Source organism: Vulpes vulpes, chromosome 5 (genome assembly GCF_048418805.1).
Source record: "Vulpes vulpes isolate BD-2025 chromosome 5, VulVul3, whole genome shotgun sequence".
Taxonomy (NCBI): Eukaryota; Metazoa; Chordata; class Mammalia; order Carnivora; family Canidae; genus Vulpes; species Vulpes vulpes.
This window is the reverse complement of record NC_132784.1, coordinates 6,319,259-6,336,925: the sequence shown is the minus strand read 5'-3', so window position 1 is coordinate 6,336,925 and position 17,667 is coordinate 6,319,259. Positions and strand designations below refer to the sequence as shown.

Genomic DNA, 17,667 nt, shown 5'->3' with positions numbered 1-17,667 from the left:
AATTCAGAAGAGAAATGGCCAGTGAGAAAATGGCAGTTGGTATTGAGGCCAAGAGAGTCTGGAGCCTGACCTCTCCGTGAAGCCAGCACCTTCCGAAAGGGGAGACTGCATAGGGCTAGATGAGATGGACCAGATCACTTTCCTGGATGTCTGTTTAAGTGGATCCCCATTGTACTGGCTGGGATGTAACCTTGGTGAAATTCTCCTAAACTTTCTCATGAGATTGATTGATTGATTGACTCTTTCCATTTTTCAATGATCTCAGTGCTCCGTGAGATCTGAGACTCAATTTACTCAACTCTACCCCTAGTGCTTGTCCAAGGTCAAACATCAAGTATGTCCTTATAAATATTTTTTGGACTGAATTAAACTGAAACACTTAGGCCACTTTTATTGTTACTTTAGAGGAAAAATAGGATTAGGGGCCCAAAGCTCACACATGTCATTAACAGCATTTAAAAAAAAACAAAACTTCAATTTGCTTGTGGAAGTGGATGTCAGAAGGGTTGTGAGCTATCAGGGAGTAGTGGGAGATGTGCTTTCTGAAACTGGAGGATGATTGTAACTACAGTCGCAGACAGGAGTGGCTCATAGCATAGCTGTGAAATCTCATAGTGTGTGGTGTTTGATGTGGGTATGTACAAGTACGATGTATTTCCACTGAGTTCTGTTTTCTGTATTCACCTAGTGTTGCCTAATGATAAGATGAGTATAAACAAATGGAATATTTGCATCATATAAAAATTATTTGCTAATGGATAAATAGAGTAACCAATCTGTGTTTCCAAATAAATGCACTGCAAGTATGTATGCACCTCCCCTCACCTGCATCTTATGCCTGGAATAAAGGAACCTTGAACCCTCCTTCCTATTTGCAGAATGACCAAAACTGCAGAGGTGTCCTTGCTGTGATTTTTATGTCATTCCTCCTTTAGTGAGAATCTGGCTCTGTTTTGTTTTTGTCAAGTACCTCAAAATATTTTTCAAACATTTGTGTTTGGGGAAAAACTCAAAATATACTTTGCCAGTTGATTTTTTTTAACACATTTAACAAACAAAAATTTAATCCTTATGTTTCTCATTAATTTTCCTGGAGTTAGATGAAATAGTCCCCTCAGAATTTTCTGGATAAACAAACAACCTCCTATCCAATGTACATTAAAAAAAATCAGACCCATTTTTCTTGAGAGCCTTTAATACATGAAGTTTACCTTCAAACTGAATGGCATAGAATTATGTTTGAATGAGATATATCTAGATTTCGTGACATCATTTTGCAAAGTCCTGAAAGGTCAATTGTAAACTTAATGGAAAAATAGAAAAAAAAAAAAACATGTTGGTACTGTGGTGTGAACTAATTCCTCCCTTCCTCTTTCCCTCCCTACGTCTCTTCCTTCCTTCCTTCCTTCCTTCCTTCCTTCCTTCCTTCCTTCCTTCCTTCCATCACCATCCATTTCTTTCAACAAACCTTTATTGAAGGCTTATTATGTATCAGATTATTTGCTAAAGTCCGACAAAGAGTGTGCCACTTAGTGTAAGATGCAAACAAACAAATGACTAATGATCACAGAACATTTAGATGACCAGTTTGCTATGTGAAGTGCAGGGTCCTCTGCATGAGATTCCATGCTCAATCTGGAGGAACAGGCCCGTGTTGTCAAGACCACATTTCTCCCCATGACCCCATTCTGTTCCACATTTGAACAGCATCAAAGAAACCTTAGAGAGCATACCTGTTACATTAGGGAAGACCGGAAGGGCTGCTTCTAAATATCAGATTCAAAATTGTACAAGATCAGGGACTATACTCCCTTACTTTGTGGAATAGACATTAATTATTAGAATTAGTTTTTCATTTTCAAAAGATTTTCATACAACTAGGAGTGAGACCATCTAAATAATTCTGTCCATCTAGATACCCTATGGCAGGAGTCCCAGGAACTGAAGATGGAAGAGCAGGTAAACAATTGTAGCCGCCTTTCAACAATCTCACTTCTTCTAAAATAGGTTCAACAGCCATAACTTGAGACTTTGCTCAAGTAACTGATTAAAGGAACAGATGATAGTTAGACATCTGAGTTAGACAAATCAGTGAGATTTCTAGCCACACCATTTTCTAGTGTTGTGACCTTGGACAAACTTCGTAACATCTCTGAATGTCAGTGTCTCCAACTGTGAAAGACATTTATACCTGTCATTCAGGACTGGGAGGAGTAAATGAAATAGCACATGGAAACAAGTGCTACTAGCCTTGTTCAGAGCAATAGTTAATAAATAATGGTGATTAATGCCTGATTCCTCTCTTTACAAGCTGTCTCTTACTAATAATATTTACTGTCTTTCTCTCTTATCGTTACAGACAACTGTGATGACCCGTTGGCGTCCCTGCTCTCTCCGATGGCTTTTTCCAGTTCCTCAGACCTCACGGGTACTCACAGCCCAGCTCAACTCAACCGAAGAGTTGGTAAGTAAGGTGACTAAAACTCTAAAAGCAGTGCTGAATAAGCACACTGTGGGGAAATGGAAGAAAAAGAATACCTCCCTTCCCTGGGCTCATGTTCAAGAGCATCGTTCAGAAGAAGAATGGGAAGAGGGGGGTTAAAATGGAATTAAACCATGTTTCCCTGTGCGTAATGGATATTCAAAGTGTGCTGGTTCTTGTCTCCCCAACCTATACTATTCTCTAATTATTATGAAAGGCCTTTGTGAAAATAAGTTTTTTTAATTGCTTTCTTTTTATATTTCATGTATCTAACAAGAGCATGTTTATAATAAACATGATTTAAATCTACCAAGATTTTTCCTTCAATAACTTCAATTTTTACAATCTTATATTATTTAAGAATACATAGTACTGTTAAGTAAAAGTAAGAATATGCAAATAATATGTAAGCCCACCAGCTAGTGATAGCTGTGGTTAAATATTGAGTGTATACCTTTACAACATGTGATGGAAATAAGATGGAAATAAACTGACCTCTTTTGTGAAATGTCTTCAAAAAATATAATGTTGAGTATTTAGATAGATATATTTTTTGTCAGATTTGGTTGACTTTTATGATGTGTAGATATACACATATATGTGTAGTTGTGTAATTGAAGTTTTTAATTTTTAAAGATGGTTAAAGTTTATTTTTTAATTCTTAAAGATTATTAAATATCTAATTATATTTGTAAATGTATACATCAAGTGAACATTATAAACTATTTTTTCAAGTTGAGAAAAAAATGTGTATGCAACTTCAAGAAGTACACTGATCTGTTAGAGTTCATATTAATTATTCCTGACTATATATTCTCATTGATAATATGAGACCCATCATATTAGGAAGTTTTCCAATACTGGCATATCTTTACATTATGGAATAAGTTTTAATTGATCATTGAGTTATGGATATAAAGTGCAGAATGATTTAACTTGTTGACATTTTATTTCATAATTATGGATCTCCATTAATCATGAGAGAGATTTGCAATTTTTATTTGTATATTTGGTATTTGTTTTATACTATATGTCACAGGCTATATTGTATTACAATGGGATCAGTAATTTAAGTTAGCAAGTTGTATGTTTTTTTTTTTTTAAGAAAGGAGTTTAAGAATGGTATAGGAGACTCTTAACTATAGGAAACAAACTGAAGTTTGCTGGAGACAAGGTGGGTGATGCAAGGGGTAACAGGTGATGGACATTCAGAGGATACATGATGAAATGAGCATTGGATGTTATATGCAACTGATGAATCACTAAATTCTACTCCTAAAATCAATAATGCACCATATGTTAATTAAATTGAATTTAAATAAAAAATACAAAATAAATTTAAAAAGAATGCTATTCCAAAGGAAAAAGAATGACCACTCAAAGACCTAGCAGGAAAATATTAATAACAATTGTGTACTAACGCTATCTTTTTGCTGCATACCCTGTTCCAAGAATGTTATAGATTATTTCACCTATATTAAGGTATTTCATCTTCAGAAAGATAGATACTATGAGTATTATTACCTTTAAACTTCAGATAGGGTTCCTGAGGCTCAGGAAAATACCGTAACTTGCTTAAAATCACACAGTTATGAAGGGGAAATGCTTTGACTCAAGTCATCCAAACCCCAAGTTTTGCTCCCTAATCACCACGTGAGCAAACTGATTCACTAACACAGGTTTAAAAAGGCCATATTAGAAAAAGACTTGGAAACGTACCAACCAGAGCTCAAATGCTGCTTATGGCATTTACTTGCAAGCTCTGTGAGGATCACAAGCACCTATCTGCTCTTGAGCTCAGTTCCTTATCTGTCAAGTGGACCAGTAATGCCTGACTTGACACATTATGTGCAGCTGAGGAAGATTTCACATCCAAAAGATACTTCTCACTGCAGGGTAGAGAGCTGGACCAGAGCAGGGAGATTCACTTGCCATTTCTGGAAGAAACACAGGTTGGAAGATTTTAATATGAGTCTTGGATGGGTCATCCAGAGCAGAGTCCCAACCCCATCCAACTATACAGTTGCAGAAAGTCATTACTGCCTAGTAACACCTGGACAGTTTCTGGGGAAGCTGTGAATCTGAATCTGAGAATCTGATCACAGGCCAGCTCATCCCCTAGTGGGCAGATATTGACAGAGCACAGATGTCTCTACTCCAATTTATTAACTATCCTGCTCACTGGAGCATCTGTATCTGAGCCCAAGGATAGCATGAGTATATGCAGAGATGTTGACCGCTCTGTCTTCTCCCAGCTACAGTCTAAATCCGGAAGGCTATGCGGAAGATACAGTCTCAGAGAGTTGAGATATATTGGACTAGAACTCACCCTCTAGCACAACTGCCCAGGCCTGGCTGGCAGGGGAAATTTAACACAGCCTTTTAATTTTTTAAATATTTTATTTATTCATAGAGACACAGGCAGAGGGAGAAGCAGGCTCCATACAGGGAGCCCGACGTGGGACTTGATCCCGGGTCTCCAGGATCACACCCTGGGCTGAAGGCAGCACTAAACCGCTGAGCCACCCGGGCTGCCCAATTTAACACAGTCTTGAGGAGAGGTTCTATCACTGGTTCTCAGCCAAGAGCTATACATTTGAATCACCTGGATAGTTTTATAAGTAACACTGCCTAAGCTCTTACCTCAGATATTCTGAATTAATTATCTGAAATGAGATCCAAGGGTGGATATTGATAAATAAACAAATACAAGCTTTCCAGGTGATTCTAAAATGCAATGAGTAAAAAAAAATTAAAAAAGAATGCAATGAGTTGCAAACTACTAGGTTGAATTAAAATTTATAAATAGGGATCCCTGGGTGGCGCAGCGGTTTGGCGCTTGTCTTTGGCCCAGGGCGCGATCCTGGAGACCTGGGATCAAATCCCACATCAGGCTCCCGGTGCATGGAGCCTGCTTCTCCCTCTGCCTCTCTCTCTCTCTCTCTGTGACTATCATAAATAAATAAAAATTAAAAAAAAAAAATAAAATTTATAAATAACAAATTCTTCCGTTAACATTTATTGGCACCTACTATGTCCTAGTGTACTAGGTTAGAACTCCGGTACATAGTTGGTAAAAATAGGGATGAATCCTATTCATAAAGAGTTTACATGGATGATGTAGATTAGCATGTAAGTAATTAATAGCTAACATTTGTAATGATAATATTGATATTATTATTTTCACATATGCAACATAAATAATATGCATATATACATATATATATAGTAGGGTAGATAGAAAGCCAATATATACACATATAGTTATATATATATATATATATACACATATATATACACACACAATGGAGTCATATATAAAGAGGTGGATATATACAGGTTTGGATATATATATATATACACACACACCTATATATTAGGACATACATACATATAGCTATATACATGTGTAAATATGCATACATAGAACATATAAATATATAGCATATATTATAATAAAACCTAAGTGATGTTAATGTTATTAAAGACTAGGTTTTTGCCATATGAGTTTTCCAAATTTAAAAATCTAAAATTTGAGAAAACTATATTTTTTATTTGGATTGGAAATATCAGTATAGTAATGACTTATTTTTTTCATGCTAAAAGCAGACTTATATGTCATCTGTCCACTAAAACGGTCTAGAAGTATTCTGTGTCTCTGCCTAATGAACACTCCTTTCTACACATCTTTCGTTAAAACTTCCCTTTTATTTTAAAAGAGGACAAACATCAAATACAACCAGAAGTGCAAACTGTTCTGCACGGTTAGAAACCTAGGATACTTTAGATACACAAGAGATTTCAAAGAACATCTTGGTTTTAATTTAAAATCTCCATATAGTGTTTTTTTGATTAATTAATTTATTAACACATTATTTTTTAAAGATTTTAATTTTTTTTTAAGATTTCATTCATTTATTCATGAGAGAGAAAGAGAGGCAGAGAAACAGGCAGAGGAAGAAGCACTCGATCCTGGGTCTCTAGGATCAGACCCTGGGCTGAAGGTGACGCTAAACCACTGAGCCACCCGGGCTGCCCATAAAGATTTTATTTATTCGAGTGAGAAAGAGAGATTGAATGGTGGAGAGCGGTAGAGTGAGAGGGAGAAGCAGGCTCTTCACTGAGCAGGGAGCCAGACCCAGGGCTCAATCCCAGGACCCTTAGATCATGACCTGAGCTGAAGGCATATGCTCAACCAACTGAGCCACCTAGGAACCCCTCCACATAGTGTTTTAAATAGCAAGTTCACAAACAGATACTAAATCATTGCTACTAAGCACTATCATGATCAAGTTTGGCTCCCCCCAACTGGTGGGACTGTGTACCTGCCAGCATAAGACTAAAAATCATCACAGCAATATAATCACTGCTTACCATGAGCCATCACTGTTCTGAGCTTTTAAGGTCAATCAATTCAATCTCCACAACCCCTCTCTATATAAGAATTATCAATATCCTGGTTTCATAGATTTTTTTTAAAAAATGCCATGGCACAGAGCAGAGAAAAAATAAAGAATATTAGAATAAAACTTCTAGGTAGATACAAAACCAATCAATGTCCTACAGTAGAGTAAAATTTTGGGGTTATATTTTCTTTTAGACAAACACTTATACATGAATATGTAACTTCACAGTGTCTAAGATCTAATAATCAATGGATAAGAAAAACAAATGACAGGTATATTCTCCTGGAGAATTAAAAATCATTGAGTGGTCCTGTTAAAATTGCCCAGGATGATACCTAAAAGACATACTGGACTCTTCTTTTTTTTTTAATTTTTTTCTCACAAGTTCTGGATTTTTTTTAAAACTGTTTTATTTATTTATTTGAGCAAGAAAGAGAGCGCTCAAGTAGAGGGGTGGACAAAGGGGGAGGAAGAAGCAGACTCCCCACTGAGTGGGGATCAATTCCAGGGCCCCATGACCATGACTGGAGCCAAAGGCAAGTGCTTAACCAACTGAGCCACCCAGTCACCCAAGTTCTGGATATTTTTTTTTTTCCTAACATACTCCATTCGTTCATTTGCTCATTCATTCAGTCATTCACTGATTATCATACTATTTCATGAATTCCTTCTACTCTACTCCATTCAGACTTCTGTACATTTATAAATAAATTTCCTGATATGCCACCTAAGATGAAATCCAAGTTGTAAAAATTTTTACGTCCGTGAAACTATAGCTCATATGGAGTGTGCTTAACAGCGTCCCTGTAGCTATTCACTGTTGAGCTATTTTTCAAAGATGAGCCTGCCCGCACGTCCTGACGCTGTGTAAAACTGCTGACTCCTGGCAACCATCTACACCTTTAGCAAACTTTGAACGCAGGTAATGAAGGACCACTTTACCTCTGTGTGTGCCCAGAACTTAAGCATGCACATCTCTGACCTATATACAGGAAGAAAGGATGCCCCGCTGGTAAATTTGTCATGTCAGAAACAAAGATCAATTCAAAAGTTGGAAAGAAAATTATAGGAAAGGTATGCTGATGAGTTTCCTCAGACCCTGAGTAAAGGAAATGTCGAGTTTGGTCGGTGACAAAGTAATCTTTCTGAGAAAAATACACCCTTTGCCCCAAGGTACTACTATGAGAGCCAAGGTCTGGATAACCCACCAAACCAGGAGGGAGATTGGGCGGTTAGCGCCCACTGTAATAGTGTTCACACTGTTATCTCATCTAGGGAAGGGATTTGCCAAATAGAATTTTTGCTCTCTCCCTCTACACATCCCTCAGTCCTTTCTCATCCACACACAAAGTAATACAAAGCAAAAAAAGAGAACTAATTGCCTTTTTAAAAGGACAAAATACATTAAACTGGGGGGTCAGATCACTAATAATTTAGGTTACTAAGTCAATCTGTGTAATTGTGGCTTAAGAGGGATCTGACTTTGTCAAATGTGATTTGTTTTGTGGCCAGAAAGCATTTGATCTGAGCTTTAAAGTCAGCTGGGCTTCGAGAAGCACTTACTGTCAGCAGGAAGTGCAGAACTGGTGGCGCAGCATGAAGCTGCTCAACAGTAGGTTAGACCTGATCCAAAGCGAGGGGAAGGTTTGAAGTTACTTGATATGATTAAAAGGCAAGTAAGAACAGACATCTCTGGCCCCATGAGAGGAGAGGTTTGTATTTTTCTTTCCCATCCCTTTGTCCCTCCACATCCCCCCCCCCCGCAGTTTTGCAAACAATTACATTTACCATTTGTTCCTTGAAATTGTAATCTCTCTTCCTCACTTGATATATTTTTGAGATACTTGCCTGTGTAAGTTGAGATTGTATGTTTCTAGCATAACAATTTTGTTGCCATAGAGAATCTGATTTTCTATGTCAAATTCTTCTTATCTTCCTGGGCTTATGGACCATTGAAGAGGCTCAAAACTCTTGCCCCCATTAGGCACAGCATCCAAGAACACTTTTTATCTTCTCTCTGGGAAGCACTAGTTGCAAAAATTTAAGGACCCATGAAGGTCTTTGGTAGTTGGTTTTCAGTTTGGTGCCCCTGGTCCTTCTGTAAGGAGAGTTGGATCTGGACCAATTTAGGAATCAGGGTTCTCACAATTACCATGCTATCAGCTATCTGGGGACTTGTTCCAGGTAGCTTGCTAGACGACAATCCTGAAGATCCAATTTCACAGTCAGCACTAAGATGCCTGCCTACAAATGACAGCACCAATCTCCCATCTGAATTGATTGAGTCAGACGGGATATGGATATCATCTAATCTGTTTAAAAAGACAATGAGAAGTACAGAATTTTGTCACTACATCTCCACCTGAAGGATTCTTTCCTTCTTTCCAGCTCTTTTCCTCTCTTTTATCCTGTCTTCATTGCTCCCCAGCCCCAGCATGACTAGTGTCAAGTCCTATGTTTTTCTCACTATTGGAAGTGTGGACTCCATGTGGATATGCAGGCATTACCTGAGAGCTTGTTAGACATGCAAAATCTCAACGACTGCCCCCTAACTTCTGATCAGAACTTGTGTTTTAGCAACAGTTGCATTTAAACAGTCGAATTTGGGATGCCCCTATCCTGGAGCATCCCTAAATCTTCTGCTTCTTTGATTCTTAACCTCTGTGGCCTTCTCAGCATCTCATAGGAGAGTGCGGGGTTGGGTGAAATGGGAGGAAATCAAAGTTATCTAAGTTATTATGAATAAGAAACCATGCTTGAAACCAAGAAGTAGAAATATAAGCTCTATTTGTGTCATTACATTGGTACTAAGAAAGTTGGTATCATTCACATTTTTAAGGATGAGGAAATAGACTCAGAGATGTCAAGTCACTGACCTAAGGATGCATAGCTAATTATTCAGAATTGAATCAAAGTCTACCTAGCCCAGGGTAACTAATATCTTTATTCTCATTGATATGAGATCTTGATCTAAATAGAGGTGGGGTTGGCATAATAGTCACTTTTTTCAGGTCATTTTGGCATTTCAGGTGGTATTGCCAGTATTTTAACCACAAAGATGGAATTTTCAAGCATCAAAGGAGAAAAAGATATGGACACCTCTGTCTCCTCCATGTCCCTGATCCTACTGTGGCCTAATAGGCCTATCGGCAAAACTAACCTTGACCTACATATTTAAACAATGCCCTAGGCCTCTTCTCTGACTAGGACAGCAGTACATCATTGAGAGATACAGAACAGAAATCTTCTGCTATTTAATAGGAGCCTTGGGACCCTGCCTCGATGTAGACAAATCTATGATGATCTTCTATCCAACCAAGATAACTGCAAAACACAATGATGTTAAGAGGGAAAGGAGGAATCATGGACACTTTTGCTCACTAATAATGTGTCAGAGATTTTAAACACCAACCTTTGGCACAATGAGATGATAGATAAACCTATGTAATCGACCTTTTACTTTTTCTTCTGATAGCCAGTCACTTCCTTTGAAATGCCAAACTGAGATTATTTCTATGTAGCACTCTAAAATGCTAGTTTACACAATCACCTATCTTATGCCACTAATACTTTTCAAAGAAACAAGACCTTTAGTTTGCCAGCTCACTGCATTTAACTTAAAGCATTGTAACTTAAAAATATAGTAATGCAATTAAGGGCGGGGTAATTAATGACACATATTTAGTCTAGCCCAGATGACAGTTTACCACTGTATTTGCAATGAAGGTCACATCCAGGTGAAATAAGTTGTATCTGAACAGCGTATTTTACGGTGGATGCTTTTACTTTGTCTAACCTGGGTTAGTTAGGTAGCGCCTATTCAATTCCTTTGTTTAAAATCTATTTGAACTCTTTCACTTAAGATATTGTGGCAATGGCATTAAAAAGATGAGCTAAGGATTATTAAATCTACTGTTGGGGTGAAAATGGAAACATAACCAACTCTAAGAAATCAGAAAACAGGAGTTAATATTAACAAGCAGTTCATCCTTCTCCAAGATTCCAGTTTGGATACTCCATGTCCTGTGGTGGTCCCTTACCTGGGGGCCCCTTTTAAGTGTCTCGAACTACACCTCTCTTAAACTTGTCTATTCAATCACTTACCTGTATCTGGACTTCATTATTCTAATCAATGTACATGTTTGATGAAAATCCAGATTTTATGAGAATCCATGTTGTTTTGCTGAGGACTTGCTTTTAATCAATCCCTTCTACAGAAATATTCGGAGCAATCAATATTATCCCTGGGATATCTCTGTTAGGGTAATTTTGTGTGGAAGTAATAGAAAATTCATTTGAAGAAAAACTCAGTAGCATAAACAAATATTAAATAATTAAAGCTAGGTGCATGGAGATTGAGAGGTGTCCATACTTCTATTTCTTGAACAGCATAGTGCTGCAAGGGTGTTCACCCTGGAATAGTGTGGTAAGCTAAGTATTGGGTTTGTGAGGTATTTCTATACTGTGTTTTATTCTACTTTTTTTTTTCAAAAAAGGGGAATAAAAATGATATTTATACCTTACATCAAAGGAAGACCTCAGCAAACACAGCCTTCAGAGCTGGTGGATTCAGTTCAACGAAGCCATTCTCAGAGTCCACATCCTTCTCCAGCTAAAATGCCCACCCAGCATCTCAGCCAGTCTCAACAGCATTCTGGGAAGCAAAGCATGGACCCCTAATCCTTGCTTTGAAGCCATAAGTTGATTCCTCAGAACAGCAGCATGCTAAATATCACCTCAGAACTTGTTAACAAAAATGTAGATTGACTGGACTTATCCCAGACCTGCTGGACCAGAAACTCTGGCAGTGGGACCTGAGAACCTCTATTTTTCCAAGTCCCTTGACTAAACATGCTCAGGTTTGAGAACCATGGTGTTGAGCTGTAAGACCCTTCTGAGACCCAAACCCACCTCTACTTCACATCAGCAGCAGTTTTTCTCTGTACAATTAGCCATAATTTGGTCATAGGTCCACTCCTAGACTCAATCACAGGTAAGGATTGTAGAATTACCTTTACTGGCTTTAGACTAATAATATTGTACAGAGTAAGAGAATAATTGATTATGTTTCTTCTCTCTCTCTCTGTCTCTCTCTCTCTCTCTTTCTCAAGCTGTATCTCCTACCATTTTGATGGGTTTTATTGTACATCTTCCAGTCAAAGGAGTAACTTCCTAATGGGTTGAACTGATGCCAGAGTTAATTTGTAGAACCCAAATTGAAGCTTTTGAAGTAATAGTTAAATATACTTGTATTTCACCATTTTTATAGTCAATAAATCTGTGAGTAGACAAATATCATCTTGATCCTTGATCCTTGTTAGAGTGAACACTGAACTATATTATTTTTATAGAAGTAGAGAAATTACTTGCTCAAAGTCATGGAGTCAAAAGTGACTCTTTCAATTGAAACCCAGACTTAGACTAGGCACTGTCTTTCAAATAAAACAGCCCCAGGAAACCAAGGTAAATGTAGTATGTGAGCTGTGCAAAAATTATGCTGCTCATGAGAGAAAAGTTTTAAGTGGTAATGCCAACAATATGAGATCTGCAGGTTTAAATGACTTTCAATTCCACTGCTCCATTTTCCTTTCAAAAATCTTGGGAGAGTCATTTTTTTCTCTCTATGCCTAAAAATAGGAAGAGTGTCTTATCTTGGTCCTCAATCTTTTATACTGCTTTACTCATGGATGGAACTCAATAATTATATATCCATTAAATGGGGAATAAATAATCCACAAAAAGCCCCCCTCAGGCCTAAGCAGCTGATGAGGAGGGTTAAATTGTATTGATCTGACAAATTAAATAGAATTTAGCTTTCAACATTTTATATGAGAAATTCTAGAGCAATGCTATCCAATAGAAATTTCTGCAAGGATGGAATATTCTTTAGCTGTGCTGTCTAATAAGGTAGCCAGCAGCTACACATGGATATTGAAATTTGGTTAAGGCTACTTAAAAACTGAAACTTTAATTCAAGTCAAGCTAATTTAAATTTAAAGAGCTACACGTGGTTAGCGGCTACCACATTGAACAGTGTAGTTCTATGGTCTTTTCAAGTTTTATATACATGACCTTCTCACCTGGGTTTCTTTTTTTTTTTTCTTGTGTGTGTGTGTGTATGTGAATCAACCCTTGGCTTGCAAGGGGCATAAATATGAGATACCTTCCTTGGGACTGACTTCCAAGTTTTCCAGGTCCCAGGTGCCTTCCTGCTCATTTCCCTCACTTCTTGTATAACTTCTGAACTGTGAAATGTGAAGCCCGATATACTTTTGTGTTCCATGAGGGCTCTAATGTTTCTACTCTTCACAAGGGAAGTATTCACTGAAGGACATCACAGCTGAGCTATCTGAGTAATGAGCATTAGAATTCTTCAAAGTAATAATACAGCTTTCTCCCATAAATGCAGACACGCAGGTGTGTGAGCAAGTACACCCACTATAGCTAAGGCTGTCAGAGCCCATATCTCCTAGGCTTCACTACTTTCAGTACAGGGACAACATCTGAGGATCTGAGCTGAGGTGGGACTTCCTATTCAAATTATTTGTGGAAGAGTGATTTCTGGAGACAGGTTATGAGGGAAGGCAAAGGGATGGGCTAGTGAAGTCTCAGCTGAGGCCTAGCTTCCTTCTGATGCCAGGAGGAAGATCTAAACCACAGATTGCACCATAAATATCAACCCTGTCTTGATATAAGGGGATTGACTTTTGGAACTTTGTATCAGTCCATCCCTGGCTGAGGTAGAAGTGGAAGTGGCAGCTTTCTGAGCAAGTATGCTTCTGCTTGGCCACGGGCAAATCTCTGGAGAAGGGGACAGCTCTAGTTGTCAGCCTGCACCCACAGTTGAGAGATGAATCCATTCCCTAAGAAAGACCGGAGTGGAACCCCGAGGAATCTCCCAATGTAACCACTTTCAACCCCAATAACTACACCTTCCCTACTCTGCCTGAGGGCTCTATCACTGCCTTTCAGGAGTTTCAAGCAATGCCTGACTGAGTTGCTGTATATCAAAAAGAAAACAAAAATAAAGACAGTTATGATAATGCTCTGGTAACAGAACCCGTAGGTGCATCCTGCACTGATGGGATTAAGCTCGTTCTACCGGAAGGTTGGCTTGCTGATGTGCTATCGATTGGCAGCTCCATCTGCCTACCCCAACTTCCTGGGGTCAATTCCCAAATAAACTACTTACATTCAAACCCATGTCTCATACTTGACTTCTGGGAATCCAAGCCAAGTCACACAGAGAGAGCCACTGCCCCCCATCATTACTCTTGAGGCAGCCTCAGTTATGACGGGGTCTGAATCAGACCCAGACTCTCCCCTCCCTTTTGTGAGTCTCCTCTTATAATCCGCTTTGGTCTTCTCTGCAAATAGGCCTCAGTAGGGCCACTTCAGATTTTCCTATGAGTTTTTATCTGTTTTGAAAACCACAGGGTATTTGGTCAGGTTCCCACTTTTTGTTTTCCCCAGGAGGCTCCTTAGTGCCTAAATAAATGTGCAGATAAAAGTGTAGGATCCTTGGCCAAGGCTGGCCTACAACCCCTAGAATCTACCACACCTGCCCAGTAGCAGAAAGATGATGCCTTGGCTTGCAGCCCACATCCCCACCAGTCTCAGAAATCCCTGCCCAGTCACAGATCCTACTACAAATGGAAAATAACAACCCCCTGCATGGAGGTGCAAGAAGCCCTCCTGAGTGCTGTGTGCAAACTTATGAATATTGTTATCACTCTTATCCATACTGTATAATGTTAAATATTTATGGGACAGTGTCTCTCTCTGCCTTTCTCATTACCATCACTAGGTAGTTTTGTCCCTGAAAAAAATCTTGAACTGTTGCTTACACAGGCACCAAATATTTAATAATTAATGATGCCGCTAGTAATTCAAGCTAACCTCCCAGGCATTTGTGACAATGTGCTTATAGCTTTTTAGGGCCTGGAGTAAATCTGGGGGAAGGCACGTGCCTAAGATATCTATTCCCCATAGGGTTTATTGTAGGGTTTTTAAAAATGACTTTGTGCTTCAAACAGATTAGGGGTAAAATGTTGTGTGTATATGTATGACTATTCTAGCTCCTGTTGGTCTTGTACTAAATGGACTCTCTTTTTGAATGATAGTTATAAAATTTCACTGAACAGAGGGTTATATGTAATCTGTTTTGTGTCCATTTCCAGTGTGTGACATCAGTCAACTCTCATTTCTTTTTCTGAGTTAGAAGTGGAAATAACTGTAAAAACTGAGGAATTTCTGCATTTTCTACCAGTTATTCTATTTCATGCTTAGAGTCTCCCCTAGTATGTGAAGTGGAAAATAAATATTATAGTGTAAAGGGCTGAAAAGGGAGTCGGCTGGAACTCAGAAAACCTGTGTCTCTTGTCTTACTTTAAACTTTGTTTAGAATTTTCCATGAGGGTCATTTCTAAGGCGGAAGACAGTGGTCCCCGTTAGAACCTCAGGCAGGGAGGAGATATCAGAAGGACTGGTTTGGAGAATAGTTTCTCACCACCATAAGCTGGTTGGCCCTTTGAGGATGCTTTATTCTCTCGTAAATAGAAATTAAAAATACATTGCTGATTGAGCAATGTGAGCAAGGTGAGATATTCAAAACAAAATATGAAATGCAAATTATGTGTCTCATGAGAATTGCTATTTTGGAAAAGCAAAAGGAGCAGGAGAAGGGTTTTCTGTTCATCCTTTTCAGAGGCAATGTTGCTGAGTGGTTAAGAGTTTGGGCTCTGGGTCCTGGTTTGTGGGTTTGAATCCCCAGTTCTGCCACTCACTAGTCATATGATCTTGGAAATGCTGTCCAACCTTTCTGGCCTCAGTGTCACCACCTGTAAAATGGGCATAATAATAATATCTATCATATAGAGCTACTGTGATGATGAATGAGGCCATGTGTGCTAAATGCACAAGGTGGTCCTAAGTAAGCACTTAGCAAAGACCATCCATCAGCTAATAGTGTGTATGAATGAACCTTCCAAGGGCACGTGAGATGAGGGTGATGAGAAGGGGCAATAGGATTAATCGCAAGTGCAAATAACTATTCAAGCAAGAGCCCAGGTGGATATTTCTCAATTCACAATTTTTCAGATTTCCTTGGCAATTGTTAAGTCTGAATTTAACTACACGTCTATGTTTGGTGTGGAGAATTGGGGGACAAATGAGAGAAGGATGTTCATATTTAGATTCGGAGGCAATTTCATGTTATGTTGTTGTTACTGTTGTTTTCGATAATCAAAAATAGCATGTTGGATTTAAGCTGTTTTGGACCACTACATAGATAAATAAAGCAATCCTTATTCGTAAAATATTAGAACTGAAATTGTAGAAGCTAAGTCATCCACTTTTTCCCAAAACACTTAGCATATCAGGAACAATTTCAAAAAATCAGATTCCCAGGTTAGGCTCTTGAATAAATTATTGAGGAGAAGGCCCAGAACGTGTATTATCATCTTCATAAGCCCTCAAGGTATTTCTGATGATTGAACTCCTCTGGGAATTTCTCATCCAGACTGACCTCAGGAGTAGAACTGTGTCTTCAACCAGGTCTCTTACGGCTTGCAGTCCATGATCTCCTTTTGCCATCTTCTTCCCAAAAGTCATATAAAGCGAATGTAATGTTTGGGGTGTGGGCTGTGCCAAGATAGAGCACGGAAATCATTCAAGATCCCATGTTTGAAAACTATTGGAAAATTCTAGATGATATTAAAATATAAAGTGAAGTTATTTTTCCTTTAAAATTGAAATCTTCCCTTAACTTTTTGTTAAATTCTCTTAAATTTAAACTGCAGCGATTATGCAAATAGTGATCATTGATACCTTAGCCACAATTACAGGCAGCATTGCCTTAATTAACACGTTTGACTTGCCAAACATAGGTATCTGTGTGTATGTTCCACCCCCAATTTAGATAATAATTCAGAAACAGAAAGCTAGTGTGGGCGCATTGTGTCTTAGAGTAGCTGCAAATAGTATCTTTAGGCTTCTCTCATCATTTTGAAAACACATTTATTGTTTGGTGCAAGGAACAAAATGTTTGCCATAGCAACCATGGTGACCCTGGATGCTTGGCCTATTAGCTGTAATGCAGGGAACATCTTCAACAGCGGGAAAGAGTTCTTGGCAATTATCACCCAGATAGTGTCCCTCTGTTTTAAGACCTTAGGCTGAAGCTTCTAGATTAAGAGCATTTTTAATTTGATGTGTTAATGAAGGTGAACAGCAACAATTCCATTTTGGCTAATTTCAGGGTGATTTTACTGTGGGCAAAAGGGAGATGTGATTTTCTTTAGACAAATTTGAAGAAATCATCTAGCATTAACACTCCCTCTTTTGTTTTGTCTTGTCTTGGTTTGGTTTGGTTTGGTTTTTGGTCAGTGTTCTGTGATTTTATGCTTTGCAAGGTGACAGGAAGAGTTCTTTGTCTTTTTGTTTTCTCTCTTCCATTCTTAACATAACGTCCTATCATACATGAGTATGACAAGGATAATTATAATAAATGAAGAAAAAACCCTACAGCATGACTAGGAAGTCTGGCTGTGGATTATTGAGGATAAAAGATAAATAGTTAATTAAGGTTTGAAGATTTTGATTTCAAAAATAGTGATGATCACACAAAAAGTCAAAGTCACGAGTTGTCACCAGCTGTCCAATTGCTGCACATATTCTTTATGCAATAAACCATATAAATATGAATAATGCGAGTCTCCATTTATATAAGAAAAGCATGCTGATAATAGAAAATATGTTACAGGCAAAAAGCATAAAAGA

The 17,667-nt window shown here is 38.3% G+C and overlaps 1 protein-coding gene across 2 annotated transcripts in view; it reads left to right on the top strand.

The window, feature by feature from the left end:
• The window catches only part of CNTNAP5 (contactin associated protein family member 5), a 789,161-nt gene that overhangs the window by 174,508 nt on the left and 596,986 nt on the right, over nt 1–17,667 (top strand). For both annotated transcript variants that reach the window (XM_026015709.2, XM_072757523.1), the window contains exon 2: nt 2,360–2,464. In XM_026015709.2, the coding sequence (XP_025871494.1) occupies nt 2,360–2,464 (105 nt within the window). The remainder of the gene's footprint in view (nt 1–2,359; nt 2,465–17,667) is intronic.